The 14,914-nt window shown below is 33.9% G+C and overlaps 2 protein-coding genes, 1 long non-coding RNA gene and 2 other non-coding genes across 7 annotated transcripts in view; 2 read left to right on the top strand and 3 right to left on the bottom strand.

Annotated features, from left to right (window-relative positions):
- LOC117164778 (xaa-Pro aminopeptidase 1) overlaps positions 1-14,914 on the bottom strand; it is a 46,371-nt gene that overhangs the window by 1,274 nt on the left and 30,183 nt on the right. For all 3 annotated transcript variants that reach the window (XM_033348110.2, XM_076620738.1, XM_033348111.2), the window contains 7 exons: positions 6,091-6,314; positions 5,400-5,579; positions 3,475-3,592; positions 2,662-3,040; positions 2,162-2,282; positions 837-1,200; positions 379-612 (listed from right to left, as the gene is read on the bottom strand). In XM_033348110.2, the coding sequence (XP_033204001.2) occupies positions 379-612; positions 837-1,200; positions 2,162-2,282; positions 2,662-3,040; positions 3,475-3,592; positions 5,400-5,579; positions 6,091-6,314 (1,620 nt within the window). The remainder of the gene's footprint in view (positions 1-378; positions 613-836; positions 1,201-2,161; positions 2,283-2,661; positions 3,041-3,474; positions 3,593-5,399; positions 5,580-6,090; positions 6,315-14,914) is intronic.
- LOC117164790 (uncharacterized) lies at positions 2,951-3,629 on the top strand. Its single transcript, XR_004465743.2, has 3 exons — positions 2,951-3,090; positions 3,169-3,270; positions 3,492-3,629. It is a non-coding gene; the product is annotated as an uncharacterized LOC117164790 (long non-coding RNA).
- LOC117164938 (small nucleolar RNA U3) lies at positions 4,917-5,130 on the bottom strand. The gene has a single exon (XR_004465772.2). It is a non-coding gene; the product is annotated as a small nucleolar RNA U3 (small nucleolar RNA).
- On the bottom strand, positions 6,565-6,637 carry TRNAA-AGC (transfer RNA alanine (anticodon AGC)). The gene has a single exon. It is a non-coding gene; the product is annotated as a tRNA-Ala (tRNA).
- On the top strand, positions 9,541-13,045 carry LOC117164780 (esterase FE4). The gene is made up of 9 exons (XM_033348113.2): positions 9,541-9,747; positions 10,150-10,438; positions 10,556-10,741; positions 10,900-11,099; positions 11,396-11,564; positions 11,979-12,145; positions 12,215-12,359; positions 12,533-12,665; positions 12,745-13,045. The coding sequence occupies exons 1-9, from the start codon at positions 9,556-9,558 to the stop codon at positions 12,905-12,907; spliced, it is 1,644 nt and encodes a 547-aa protein (XP_033204004.1). The 5' UTR covers positions 9,541-9,555; the 3' UTR covers positions 12,908-13,045.

Raw genomic sequence — 14,914 nt, 5'->3', positions numbered from 1 at the left:
TCATAAATAGACTGCGGATATTTATGCAAATTCATACTTTTACGAATATAATGAAGAAATCGAACCTAGGTATAGAATTGTTTTATTAATGTCGTATAATATCGCTTAAATATTGCAACGAGTACTGTATTTTGGATATATCATATATTTTTGCATATTATGCATATGTGTATACTGTGCATTTTTGCACCTCTAAATTTCTCACCATAAACGTATAAATATCCGCAATTTAATCGAAACTAACAACATTTTCCATATGATCGTAAAGATCGAGTAAAGATCGTGATTAACGTTGAATTCAGATCAAAGAAACGTAGATCATTCGATCAATCGTCTACGTAAGCGAGTCTTTAATTTTTTCAAAGTAATGAGACAAACATTCGTGGACAGACAAAAAGTGACCGATTCCATGGCCAGTTCCGTGCAAGTAGTCGTAACCAATGTTCCATAATGGTGCTCTTGCAACGATGTCCAGCTGGTTGGATTTCAAACTGCTTGGAAAGATCAAAGAAGACAGTTGTATTGCTCCGATTAACACTCTTGTGTATGCTTTTTTCTGTTCTTCTGTTGGCGTACCAAAATGCAGCGTTCTTGTGACATCTGTAGTGCCATCTGTTTACGAAACAAGGTAAATGTTAAAAAAGAGTAGAAAGGTTCCATGATTTTTGCCAGTTCTTAATTAACCGAAGGAAAATTTCTTCCTTTATTTTCTTTGGATGTTTACACGTTTGCTCGAAGAAAATTTGTAATATTTGCTTAAAAATTTTGTTTAGACTTCTTGAAAGTCTAGGATAATACAAGGATGAGATTTAATCACAGAATCAAAATTCCGTTACCTAAATATTGTCCTCCCGAGTCCACAACCAGGGTCGACGCTTGTCCAATTTTGATATTCGTTAGATTGTTAGGTTCGTAATGGGGAATAGCAGCATGAGGTCCGTATCCAGCGATCGTAGGGAACGAGATACCTTTATTCTTGTCCTGTTCGTAACGAAACTCGTTCGCCAGTCTAGCTACTTGCATCTCGTCCCACCCATTCGAATTCAGTGTATATTGTTCCTCCATGTATGCTAGGAAATCGCACATCGCCACTGCGTCCCTTAAGTGGGACCTCCTCATCCCCTCCGCCTCGACCTCGTTCTTTTGCGCTCGTAAACTTAACACCGGTGACGGTTTTGGCAATCGTTTCTCCGGCGGGATCTACAAAATATAATTAAAGAAGTGCTACATCGGTAAAAAAATTCTTTCACTTATCAAGTACATTGGTAGAATGTATAGAATGTATAGAATGTATAAAATGTATAGAATCTTTCTATATTACGTACGTGTATTCTATGTAACTATTATTCGTATAACTTTGAAATTTCCTATAAACGCATAAAAATCAGATGTTCGATTAGACCGCGAAAAGCGATCGCTTACGAAAGTGATTCTTGGTCCGGTAAAAGTTTGAGAAGCCCTGATCTAACCTATTAAACGCTATTGCACGATCATTCGTACAGAACTTGAAACAGAAAGGAAACTGCTCCCTGATTTCTGGTGCCGCGGGCGTCCAGGCGTCCCGAAGCACCGGCTATCATGTCGAAAAGAAGGTGAAGCCGTTTCACCATCATGAGTATCGTAGAGAACATGATACAGACTATTTTATTCTATCTATTTACCAATGATACGGTTTGTACCTTGACGATATGCAATAATAAGAAAGAAGATCGTGCATTGGACGGCCGACGAACGTTCATGTTTAGTCTACGTCTATGGAGGTGTGTCAGCCCGTCATGTGGGGATCAAGCTAAGCTCAACAAGCTCTACGAGGATAGGAGAACATGTCGGAGAAGGTGTACTTTTGCCTAGGATTATCCGCTCTAATGCCCCTATAGTTGAATCCCAGCGTGTTCGGTAAAATGGCGCGAACGAGGAGGTAACCGTATTCGAATTCCTACTGTACTTTCTCAACCGCCGTTTTTTATATGTTTAGCTGTGCGTAGAACGGTTAAGTTACGGAGATTCGTTTTCAATGCGCAGAGATTGATGGAAGAAGAATGAATTTTATTACAGTTTTTTGCATGGTCGTAGGAATCAATTGGGATATTTCATTGTTTAAAATTTTCACCATAATTTGATAAATCTTCGGAACAAATAAGTAGCTAAATTTATTACGTACAGAGTTAAATATTTCCATGGAGGCACCTGGACTGTAAGCACATCGTATCGGCAACCATACTAAATTCCAAGCTTGGGACATTGTTCGTAAGTCGTACCAAATAGAAGTGTAATTATGCCATCTGTAACGTGCGATATCAAAACGTGAAAGGATTATTAACGAAGATATATTTCTTCCATAAAAGTACAGAGTTATTTTTTACGTCCAACAATAAATGTAATGTAAATAATAATCTAATAATTACAGTAAAATCTATCAATTCATACACGTGTATTTTCTGATTCATCGTTTAAAGTCATATCAATCGCTATGTAGTTTTATATATAATGATTGAATTGGAACTATAAGTCGTATTTTCAAATTGCTCGGAAAGATTGACTTGTCCCAAAAATTTCAGCAATTATACTTAATGCTTGATTAGCATCTATGTTATGATATTAGTACTACTATCAGTTTCTATTGTACAGAAATGGAGCAGATATTAATGTTATCTCACTTACTTCACGCAATTTGCATGGGAACAAAGGTCCATCTTCAAATGTTCGTCCACTGATCTTAAAATCTTGTGTCGCGGTGTGTACAAATGTATCGATCCATGAGTAACAACCGCATACGCCCTGAGGACAGGTGTGTTTGGCAAATCGTATCCGCGAATATTAAACAGCCAGGCTATTTCGTCGAGAGCTGTAAGAACTAACGCGTCGGCCTTATATAACGCCATGTCGATACGAATCAACTGGACCTTGTCTTGCCATGCTTTTCCTGAATATTTGTCCGGCAACGGATACGCTGGATGCGGATTGTAATTCGGTCGATCGACCTGCCAGATCAAGTCCACCAGGTTGTTACGGACAGGAACCAATCTTATGGACGAATTCGCTGGACACGAACGCTATTGTTAATTCAGAAACATCCTCGTTTGGATGGAGGTAAATTTTCATAAAAATTGACGAAACTTCGAATGCAAGAAATGGCGCAAAAATAATCAATGTCATGGAATTTTTTAGTTTATCACAGTCAGCTAAAACGAATGGAAAGCTGTATGTGCGAAGAAGTTCGATGCATAGAAGAAGAAATATAGCGAAGTAGTCAACGCTCACTGAAGTAGGGTATGAATCAATTATTAGTTGTTTCTTGCTTCTTTCGACGATAAAGTCAAATACACGACGAATTTAACGTTTATTTGGATTGATATGTTTGACGTTTTAGAACCACTACGATGCAGTAAATGACAGACGATATAGCTGGACGTATAAATTTAAAGTAGATACTCGTTGTTGATAGGTTAAATGTGTTTGGATGTGTTTAATTACCTAATTCATCTTCCCAGGTTTCCCAATCGATGGCAGATACAAGCGTTGGATCGGCGCCAATACGCACGGAACTTTGACTGCGAAACTCGTGCATTAACCATTCTGTTATAGATGGGACCTACCATATGATCGAAAGAATTTATTATTGGGCTGTGGCACAAAAATAAATGAATATAAAAATGTAGCAATTACGTAATAAAATAACTTCCAAGAAAGACTGTAAATAACAGTAGTATCTTTATAGCATACATATAACAATCTTTTTTTAAGACTAAGAAACAAAATTTTCTATATTTTGGTTAAAGAAACCATACATAAAAAACTTAATACCTATGTTCAAACTACTTAACACGTTGACTGCCATGCGTGTTTTCAAAGAAATCTCCGTCAGGCCATGCGTGCAACAGTACCAAGCGTTCTCTGCTAGGTACTCCCGTCGATATTTTAGTAATGCGAGTCGTTCAAGCGGTGGTCTCAAGAATGCTCTCTCGTTTTTTTTGGTACGCAACATTAAAACCGCTAGCTGTTGTTGAATATAATGAAGGAAAGTGTGGTATAGATTATTCCGACCAAATGGTTTCTTATGCCACCACAATTAGAAAAGGAATCAAATGGTACAGAAAACTTGGCATTCAACTCCTTCTGGGAATTTCTGTTGTAAACGCTTTGATGGTTTACAAAATTGCAACAAGGAAGAATATAAATATTAGAATATTTAGACAATTATTAGTTGCAAAATTATTAGAATTATCTGAAAATACAAAAAATCCTTGTCTTCGACGGAGTCAGCTTAATATCGCTGTTCGGAAAAATGATTCCGGAAGAAGCATTAGACGCGCATGCAAACTATGTTATGCAAATAAAAGACGTCGAATGGACCGAACAAAGGCACGAAAGAATTTGAAGAAAACAACTTATTGTCCAAATTGTTCCGACCAACCTCAGCTATGTATAACATTTTTTAAAGGTTTACATTCTAAATAATTTTTTTAATAAACCATTTTCGTATTACTTTTATAACAATTCAACAGTTTTATTATTATAGAATATCTTTTCAAATACCTATGATGAGATTCTTCGCAAGTAGTCAAATAAGCGACATCCGAATATGGGTTACGCGGCTCAACCAGAAACTTTGCTAACACCCAAATACAGGTGTCGTGGCAGTCAACGCGTTAAAATATTATATTATTTATTTATTATATTTATGATTTTCAGTTATCATTCAATTTAACCACATCGCAACGAAGTGTAAAATAATTTAATTTACATGTTCCTCTTTTCCTTATTTTTTATTATTAATGATCAACAAGTCTTTTCCGCTAAAGTTATGTAAAAATACAATATGTTTTTGTATTTATTTTGTTTTTGTATTTATTTAAAATAAAAAAAGATGTAGCCATATTTTGTTTTTGTATTTATTTAAAATAAAAAAAGATGTAGCCACTCAGAAAGCACCTATCCCATCCTTCTCATACTAAGTACAAGAAGTGAACGATCATCGATGACTGAGAATTCGAAACAAGTCGATTTCTCGAGTCTTCCTCACGCTCAGGGAAAGATGCTACACCTCGTCATCGTGGTTGCATCGATACATCCTTAGGCCGATGTTCTACCAAAGTTCACTACAGAACTGATCCTAAGAAGTATAGTCTTAACTTTTCACCATCGATGCAGCCTTTATATTCTATCTTCCTCACCATTTAACTTGCGAGAAGTCACTTAGTTTGCTGGCCATCTAGCGGCAAAATATTAAACTAGCCAAGAATGCTTCGATTTATTACGTACATATGTATTTTCAGGAATAATTTAGTATTATAGAAAGTAAATGATTGCAATAAATATGCAATAATCTTCTCTTTTTTTTCATAAACAAACAAAATTCTATTTTAAATTCTTAATTAAAGAATTCATCTTGAACTTACTTCTGTTCTACCGCGTTTCATGAGAATCCAATTGCAATCAAGTTGATGGTCTGCTTGAATATAATACCTTCCATCCGTCCAAAACACGGCTTTGTCCGAAGTGATGACAGCCTCTCCCGCGCTGCCGTAGAACCCAGTGATGAATTCTCTCCTCATATCACGAGGATCCAGGGAATCGCTCTAATCAAGATAGAGATCATGATATAATCGTATGTATTTTTGATTACCTTATATAAGAAATTCGTTTCACTAATAATAATATTATTTACTTAATAAAAGAAGAGCAGCACTCGTTATTAGATAAATCACTGCAACGAAATTAAAGAAAGCTTCAATATCTGATAATGAAATGTTTCAAAAGGAATAAACTTGGCAGATTTTTATTGGGATATGTTCTTTTTTGTTAAATTAAAGCATTGAGATTACGAAAAGCTTCGAGACTCTGCAAACTCGAAATCTCACACGATTGTTACATGTACCTCCAAAGGGCCGTCGCGGCCACGATAAACCAAGTTCATTGTCTGAAAATTTAAGGATATGGGAAAAGAATAATCGTAATTCTATGATAATCCGTGGATATAATAATAAAAATAAATTTTTTAATTTCATTTTTTAACTTTTTGAAAGATTTTTTACCGACTAGTGGTAATTCTGTTACGAATGATTCATATTACTATATGATTATAATTACCTGATGCGCGTCATCGGAGGTGACGATGTATCCATTAAGAGGTGGTCCTTGGATAGAAGCAACTCTAGTCATTTCTGATCTTAATTGTTTCAATCTTAATGAAGTATCTTGTCTATTGATTGGTTGTTTGTGCGCCGTAGTCGAACAGTGGGATCTCTTTGCTCCATTGTAATTGAGAAATGGTACGATGACTTCATTTTGAAAATAATATGCCTCTGCCAAGCCTGCGTGAAATTACGATTATTGTTAAAATAAATTTTTATTTGAATCAGTTAATGATTTTGGACGATAACTTTTAATGTTGCTTTTCTCTATTAGGAGGCAAGCACATTTTACATGCTTATTTATTACATACTATGAGTTATACATATATATCTAATTTGTGTCAAGAATATCAAATTCTAGCTAAATATTTATTATTGAATATGTATTTGATGATTTTTTTATTTTGAAACAAATAAAAAAATTAGAAATTGGAGGCGCCGGGTATCGATCCCGGTACCTCTCGCATGCTAAGCGAGCGCTCTACCATCTGAGCTACGCCCCCTATTTGTCAGTTGGATTCTATAAATGTCTAATGTATAGTTAGGCATACAAGTTTAAAAACAATTTTATTTCTAAAACATTTAGTCACATCCATCAATAATATATTTTTACGAATACAAACAGATATTAGTAACACTAAAATTTATTAAAGATACGATTATTAATGCTATACATTGTATGCAACAAGTTAGATTATAAATAATAATATAGTATATGCCTTATTAAATAAAAATAGTCCGTAGAAATATAATGAGAAATATTTTTAATAATTCTACAGTAAAGTAATATTCATACATATGATTAGTTAAAGATATAATGAGTTTTCAAAGTGTATACGTATAAATTGCACAATTCGTAAAAGATCATCGATAACTATAGTTATTCTAGTTTATCAAACGAAAGATTATTATTTCAAGAATTGATTAGTTCTGAGTCTCCATTATAACGTACCCAATTTCAAACTTACATATTCAGTTTTATCCAGTAATCTTACCACACAATCATATTTTATAGGCCAATGCATATTTCTTTCTTTACTTATTTACTTATTTTTATTTAAAATTAATCTCAAACATCTAGAATTTTTAATGAGAAAGATTGAATTTTCTATATATTTTTGTTATTCTTGCAAGGTTTATTACAGCTATATATATATATATATATATATAGCTGATATAACCTGTAGACATTTTTATTTTGCAATTTTTTCTTTTTTTACTTTCATACAATTATTTTATAGCGATATTATATGATCTACATTTTTGCAACAATCCATCGTCCATGAATTTTCATCGCATCCTAAATATCAAATATTGATCGATCACTGACATGCACGTTGTCAATAAAAGAACAAGAACGCCTGTGGGACGACACACGCATATCCTGTGGGAATCCAGAGGGTACTAAGTGGTGCTTGCATAACAGGCAAGCATTTGTTCCGAAGAGGTCAATCATCCCGAAATCCACGTTTCGATCGATTTCTACGTAGGTAGCTCTTTATTATTTTACATTAATAATATTGCATTTTCACCCCATTTCTCCACATCAATCATATTCATAAAAAATTTGTCTTTAATTATTTGATCAAACGATCCAATTGTTTCAGTCCAATTAAATCATATATTTATTCGAATACTAAATAGAACTGTCTGATATTTAATTCGGAGAAAATCGATACGATGCAAAAGATTAGAGGAGGAAGAGAAACCCTTCGTCGAGATTGCATCTCGTGCAAGGGGTAACTGGGTTACCAAATTGTTTAATTTAATAATTTAACGTAAATATCAAGTAATATTAAATATGTTACTAGGGAAGTAGGAACGCGTCGCAGGTAGGTTTTACCCCATTGTAACTTTACAATTTTCACCCCCGCGAGTTTTCCATCTTGTGCACCAACGGTAAACGCCACATGCTATCAAACTTTTTCCCTATTTCCGTTTACAAAACGGAGAACGTTCTTGCTGTTCGTCCCTCTGTCTTAATGATAGTCTCAGATAAAATTATAAGCTATCTTCCACGTACGTGTATGATCTTGATGGAATCGTAATCGTATGAGGGTTTATGTAAGTAACGAAAATAGTTGTTAGATTCTAATTCAGAACATTAAGGGCTACTTGCCTTTTAAGAAATTATGAATCATAAATTGTACTTGGTTAATAGCACATTTTATGTAATTGAGATTCGTTTTTTCCAAACGTATACTTATAAATAGTGATAACAGAGGAAAATATAATAAATAGAATTTTGTTGATTTGTTAATTTTGATGTTATTTGGTTGTTTGAAGAGTGTATTTTGATATAATATGGTTAAAAAATATATAAAATATATGTATCTTAGCAATAGATGACTAATCCGTTAACTGTTTTGGAAAAATATATATCTAATATACCTAAGATATGATAACCAATACTTTTGAAATAAATATCTTTTGAGATTGTCGAAGTCAATATTTTTGATGTAAATACTTATCAAGAGAATCTCGTAATGAAATTTAAGTTTATTATTTTTATTTAAGTTTATAAGTTAAGTAATTTAAGACAGTTATGGTAATATATGTGATATGCTGACAGAATATTGGATTTTAAAATCGTTCTCATGTGAAAAACAAAAATGTAATTTATAGCGTTTTACTTCTGTGGTCCTCAAATATTATTAAAAATGAAGAAATGATTAAAATGATTTTTGCTTCATGAAAGGTAGTTTAGCAACTTTTAATCAAACATTAACATTTTAATAACATACCGAATCTTCTCTATAAATCACAAAACCCAATTTATGATTTTAACTGACTGAGAGTTGCTAATAATCGACTACATATAATGCTCGACACAATTGTATACTTACAATCAATTAGTAGACCATTTAAAAGTAAATTACCAAACATTAAGAAATTAAGCAATTATAATGAGAAAATGATTTGTTAGGTTGTCAGAGAAGATCTGAAATATTATATAATTTTCGCTAGCATCCCTCCTCACGATACCTTCTAAAGCCTGGCTACGCGAGCGTGTCTAATTGCGAAATTCTGCATAATATAATGACAATTCAGTTGAAAACATACATTTAGCCGATATACAGACTTGTTCGTTTTCCACGATAATTCCGGAAGTTTTTTCGCTCGGATACAATGGACGATGACTTGTCAGCGATTAGGATAAATTCAGGATATCCGATACTTAGCTATCCGAAAAATCATCGTCGTTGCTATTATTATGATCGATAAACAAGGGAAAAATCTGTCCTGTGTGGAATCGCGAAAACTCGTTCATCCTCGATCACGATCACGTTTCCACGTTGTTTATGTAATTCATTTTTCCGTGTTTTCTGTCCTTTTAGAGGATACCTGGTATTCTCCGTACAATTATCCACTCTAGGTATATAAGCGACGTTCTAAGTCCGAGCCTGGCCAGAAGTTAGAAATGTGGCTGTCCAAGTTCGTGTTTTGTGGATTCGTGGTTGTTTGGGTTTGTGCCGACCAGGATGTGCAACTGGAAATTCCTCAAGGGATCTTGAAGGGATTGAAAACCGAAACTATTCTGCACAACAAGCCGTATTATAGTTTTAAGGGTATTCCCTATGCGAAACCGAATGTTGGAGCGCAAAAGTTTCGGGTAAGTAGAGATAATACGTAGGAACATATTCAATTTCTTGTCTTGCGATAGATTTTACTACACCTGAGGATATCCAGTTTATCCGATTATCCAATATCCAATATCCAATAAATATTAATATCCAGTTTATCCAATATCCAATTTGTCTTGAATATTTGCAATTTTATAAAATCGTTTCTAATCTGTGAAATAAAATTTCATTTCTTGATATCCACTTTGATGTTATTGTACAAAATTTAATAGGATTTATAAGAATAAGTAGCTAAATGTTCCATGTATGGTTGTAACAGTATTTATATAACTATAGAATTTTTAAAATATTTGCATAACGAGGCTTTTACAATTTATAAGATATCTGTGCCTAAAACTCGATTGTTTGTTAAATATTTTTACAAATTTTAGTTACCAGAAGCGGCCGATCCATGGGAAGGAGTGTACGACGCAACCAGGCATCGTTCCCCGTGTCCATTTTATTGTATAGTTAAAAAGGGTCTAATCGGTGAGGAGGATTGTCTTTTTCTCAACGTTTATACCCCAGTTTTGGACAAGGAAGCTCGCAAAGCTGTTATGGTATGGATTCATCCCGGTGGCTGGAACGGTGGCATGGGAGACGATGCTTTGTTTGGACCAGATTTTCTGGTCGAGAACGATGTTGTGCTTGTTACCATTAATTTTAGACACGGAGCGCTTGGTAAGTGTAATGAACTTTATTAAAACGAACGGTAGCTTTTAAAAATTTTTGCTTACGATAAATCTGTTGTATTTTAATTGAAGAAGATATTTAATATGTAATTGCCATTTATTGTAGGATTTTTGAACACGGCAGATAAAAACGCTCCTGGAAATGCCGGGTTGAAGGATCAAGTTATGGCGTTGAAATGGGTGAAGGATAACATACATTTCTTCGGTGGTTGTCCGAATAGAGTTACTATTTTCGGCGATAGCTCTGGTGCAGCTTCTGTTCAGTATCACATGCTATCTCCCATGTCTGAAGGTAGTGAAAATTCCTATTTCGTATACTTAGAAACATATACGATATATTTACAATATACAATTGAAACATTTTTGAAAGTTTCTTTTCTGAGCAGGTAACTTTTTAGAGGCGCAAGTTAGGCGTCATTTAGTAATTTTAAATATTTTGTAACATCGTAGGTTTATTCAGTGGGGTTATACAACAGAGTGGATCAATTCTCAATCCATGGGCGATAACTTATAATCCAAGAGAACAGGCCTTCATGTTGGGAGATGCCCTTGGTATACATACGACAGATTCTGCAGAACTAGTTAGCAAATTAAGCGACTTTCACGTTAAAGATATCATCGCAGCCAGCAGCGAAATAATGAAAGATCAGGTATCCGATTAATAAAAATATTGTGATCTTTATTTTACTTTCTATCCTTCTATTTTTTTATAATTGAATAATTCCTCGAACGATCATATTTCCTGCATTTAAAAGTAAAAAAAAGAGAGAGAAATAGAAATTAGACTTTGGATTAGATTGTATAAATTAATATTGAATTGTCCATCAATCTTTGAATTAAATGGATTAATTTGATTTTGAATTATTATCACGATTTTTTTTCTTGACATCGAGAGGAAAGAGACTCAGATAGAAGTAAAAAGTATTTGATTTTTATGGAATTATAGAATACCCTATCTGGACACTCGCAAGCCTTCATCCCATCTGTCGAAGTTGACCTGGGACAGGACGTGTTCCTTCCAACTGATCCTTGGTCCCTATTAAAATACGGAAGGATAGCGAACGTGCCTGTAATATCCGGAATTGTCGCCGATGAATGTGCATTTATGGCGCAACGTATGTGATATTCATTTCTCAATTCATATCCAGTATAAATTACACATCTTGATAAAAGTTATTTAAGAAATACATTTGCGTCTTTCCAACATTTCAAACTCGTAAACAGAGTGCAGGTATTTATTACAAAAATTCATATTTTTATATAAATACATAATTATCAATGCGATTAGGCATTATAATAAATATTCTACTTTAGATATTTTATATCTAAAATTAAATTGCCACATAAGTGAATCAAAATTCTATGCATTTTTGCATCTTTAAATTTCCCATGAATGCAGAAAAATTTTCTACACTGTTGCATTTTCTAATTCTGTACAAGCGCATTCAAATGCGGTGCATTTCTTCGTCATTAAAGCAAGTAATCTAAAAATTCACAGTTCAGTCACAAATATTATTTGAATTTTTTAGTAATGATAGATGGTATCGAGGTATTGAACACCGAAGCAGAGAAATTTCTACCCGAAGATTTGAATATCACCGATACGAATGAAAAGGAAAAAGCTGGAAACTGCATAAAGCAATTTTACTTTGGCGACAAGAAAGTGTCAAAGGAGAACTTGAACGAATACACCAAAGTAATTACAGATTTCTCAAACGAAATCGTTTTTTAGTTATTATTTTCTAAAATTGCGTATATTTTGCAGATGATGAGTGACATTTACTTTGACGCTGGAATATTGTTATCCCTCGATATCATGAAAAATCGAATTTCGGCTCCCATCTATGAATACTTATTTTCCTACGAAGCACCAACTGGTTTGATGAAAAGCATCTTCGGTGTTAGCGACGGTAAATTATCTTTCCTATTGAAATCATAGAAAAATTAAAAAACTCAGATATCTCTATCTTCTTTCAAAATATTTACGATTAACGATCTATCTACTAATTAATTAACTTAATAATTATTTATTTATAATTTCATTACTATTCATTTATTAATAATTTATTATTATTAAATGCAGGTGTTGCACATGGCGATGATTTAGGCTACCTGTTCTATTCCAATTTTTTTAAGAATTTACCAGAACCAGGTTCGTCAGCAGAGAAAATGACAAATATTATGACCAAATTATGGACGAATTTTGCAAAAGATAGGTTCGTAACTACATTCATATTTTTAATTCAATTATGTTTCACCAATTATCGATCATATGTGTTATACGTTAATCTTCAGAAATCCAACGTCAGTATTAGATGGAGATGTCACGGTGAACTGGGAACCAATGGGAAGCGACGATAATTATCTTAACATTAATCAAGAATTAAAAATGGAGAAAGATCTAATGAAAGATAGCCACGACTATTGGAAGAAGATGTATAAAAATGTCGTGCTATGAATGCTTTGATGTATGTGTATATATACACAGATAAGTAGTATTCGCTCGATATATTCGATATAACGAAAGCCACAGATACGATAATAACAAGTGTAATTTGATTAAGACACCATAAAATACAATATTTTATTGTAACAATTTACATTCATTAACATTTCTGTTTCCTTGTTTATCATTTCAAGTTTCGTTAAATTATTTTCTATTTGTGTATTCATTAGGTGCATATATTGCTTAACGCGGGAAGAATGACAAATAGCGGTAAAAGATAGCTAAGAGATCAAACAGAAGATAAACAAAAATTCAGATGAATCTTTCCATTGAACGATCCCCGCTTTCGTGCTTCGAATCGTGCCGCTTCAACACAGCTTTAAACTCGCTATTAAATCCAGCGAAGTCTTACCAACACGTTTAAACGTCCCCAGGCCACGTTATCAAACTACACTTTCCTACTTTCCATTCACTGAGCACCATTCTGCGTTCTTCTCGTCTCGCCTCGTTCTTGGCTATTGGTTCACCACTCGTATTCCTGTTCTGTAGTTATCAGGCTCCCATGTTTTAGCAGAAACGTGCGTCCGTTCGTCTGCGAACCAAGCGTTTGGCTAAGGCGCGGTGCGGACGAGCGATATTTTACGCGTACGACACGTTGGAAGAACAGAGAAATAAAGTTCATCTGTTTCACGAACGAAGCATGCATACGCATGTATTTCCTCGTCCTTCCAATCCGTTGCCGCTGTCGCGATTTGTCGCAAATCGCTCGTCTGTATCAGGCCCAAATCTTACGTAGTATATACAAAAATTGCATAGAGATCGTCACGAAACACGAGAGTCCTAGAGGGATAGGTGTTTAAATATTTTTCGAGATGTCAGAAATTTAAACGTTCAAAACAGGTGACACTGTTAAAGATATTAAATTCTACGGTAAAATTATCTTTAATGCTAACACATTTTATCTGCGAATAATGATTTCGATTTTAAAAAGTGGACAGGGAACCGTGGACAGAGAAATTGCGTTTCTTGCGATGCATCGAATTTTCTCTGTCGAGTAGGACATAAGAAATTTTGTTATTCGGAAAATTAGTAGAATAGAGATAAATGTCCATCAGAGAAAGTAACATGCATTGTAATTAATAGATAAACGTTCATTGTTACTCGACGTGTCTCGGGTAATACCCATTTTTGTTTTTACTCGGTCTATTTATAAGGTAGTGGTTATGATAGAATTGTAGGCAATACCCTATAATTATATTATCTCGAGAACTATCTCGAGAGTAGCCGGGTACTCGAGATATCCGATTTAAGCGAATACCACTACTCGCTTTTGTGCTTCGCTTGTATCAGGAGCAGAGAAAAGCGAGGAATTAGAATGTTCAAGTTACACCATACGCCACATAGACGCGTACGCGCGTTCGTAGCGTAGCGTAAGGCGTAAAGTACACGATTTACTATCTCATTCACAATCGCGCGTCACGAGTCATTGATTGACGAAGAACGCGTGAAGCGAGAATCGGTTACGATTCTTACGAAGAATATCTTCGACATATTATTTTACGAGAGTTATTTAACTATTTGTGTATACATATACTACATTATATATATGTATATACGCGTAAGTATAAGAGATAATAGATTTTATTGCACAGCAATTTTGTATTATTTGATTAGGAACGAGAAACTAGAAAGCTTGGTGTATCTTGATATTTACATGGTAATTTTTTAAGGTTATAGATAATCTAATTATTTTAGACTTATAGGTTTGTTCAGTTACGTACGTTTATTATACATTTAATTATTTTACATCTGTAAGTTACTTATTTCGTAGACATTTATCAATAGTTAACGTAGAAGTGTTAACGTTGTGTGTGATATTAAAGAAATGATCAATGATTACACAGAGATCTAAAAAGATTTTCGTTTATTTATTCATCGAATTATTCGGTTAAAAGTAATATTACCAATTAGATTAAAATATATAATATGGAAACCTCGTTAAGATCTACAGTTTCTAAG

This window comes from Bombus vancouverensis, chromosome 8 (genome assembly GCF_051014615.1).
Source record: "Bombus vancouverensis nearcticus chromosome 8, iyBomVanc1_principal, whole genome shotgun sequence".
NCBI lineage: Eukaryota > Metazoa > Arthropoda > Insecta > Hymenoptera > Apidae > Bombus > Bombus vancouverensis.
The sequence above is the reverse complement of the archived record's forward strand: the minus strand, read 5'-3'. Positions and strand labels throughout refer to the sequence as shown.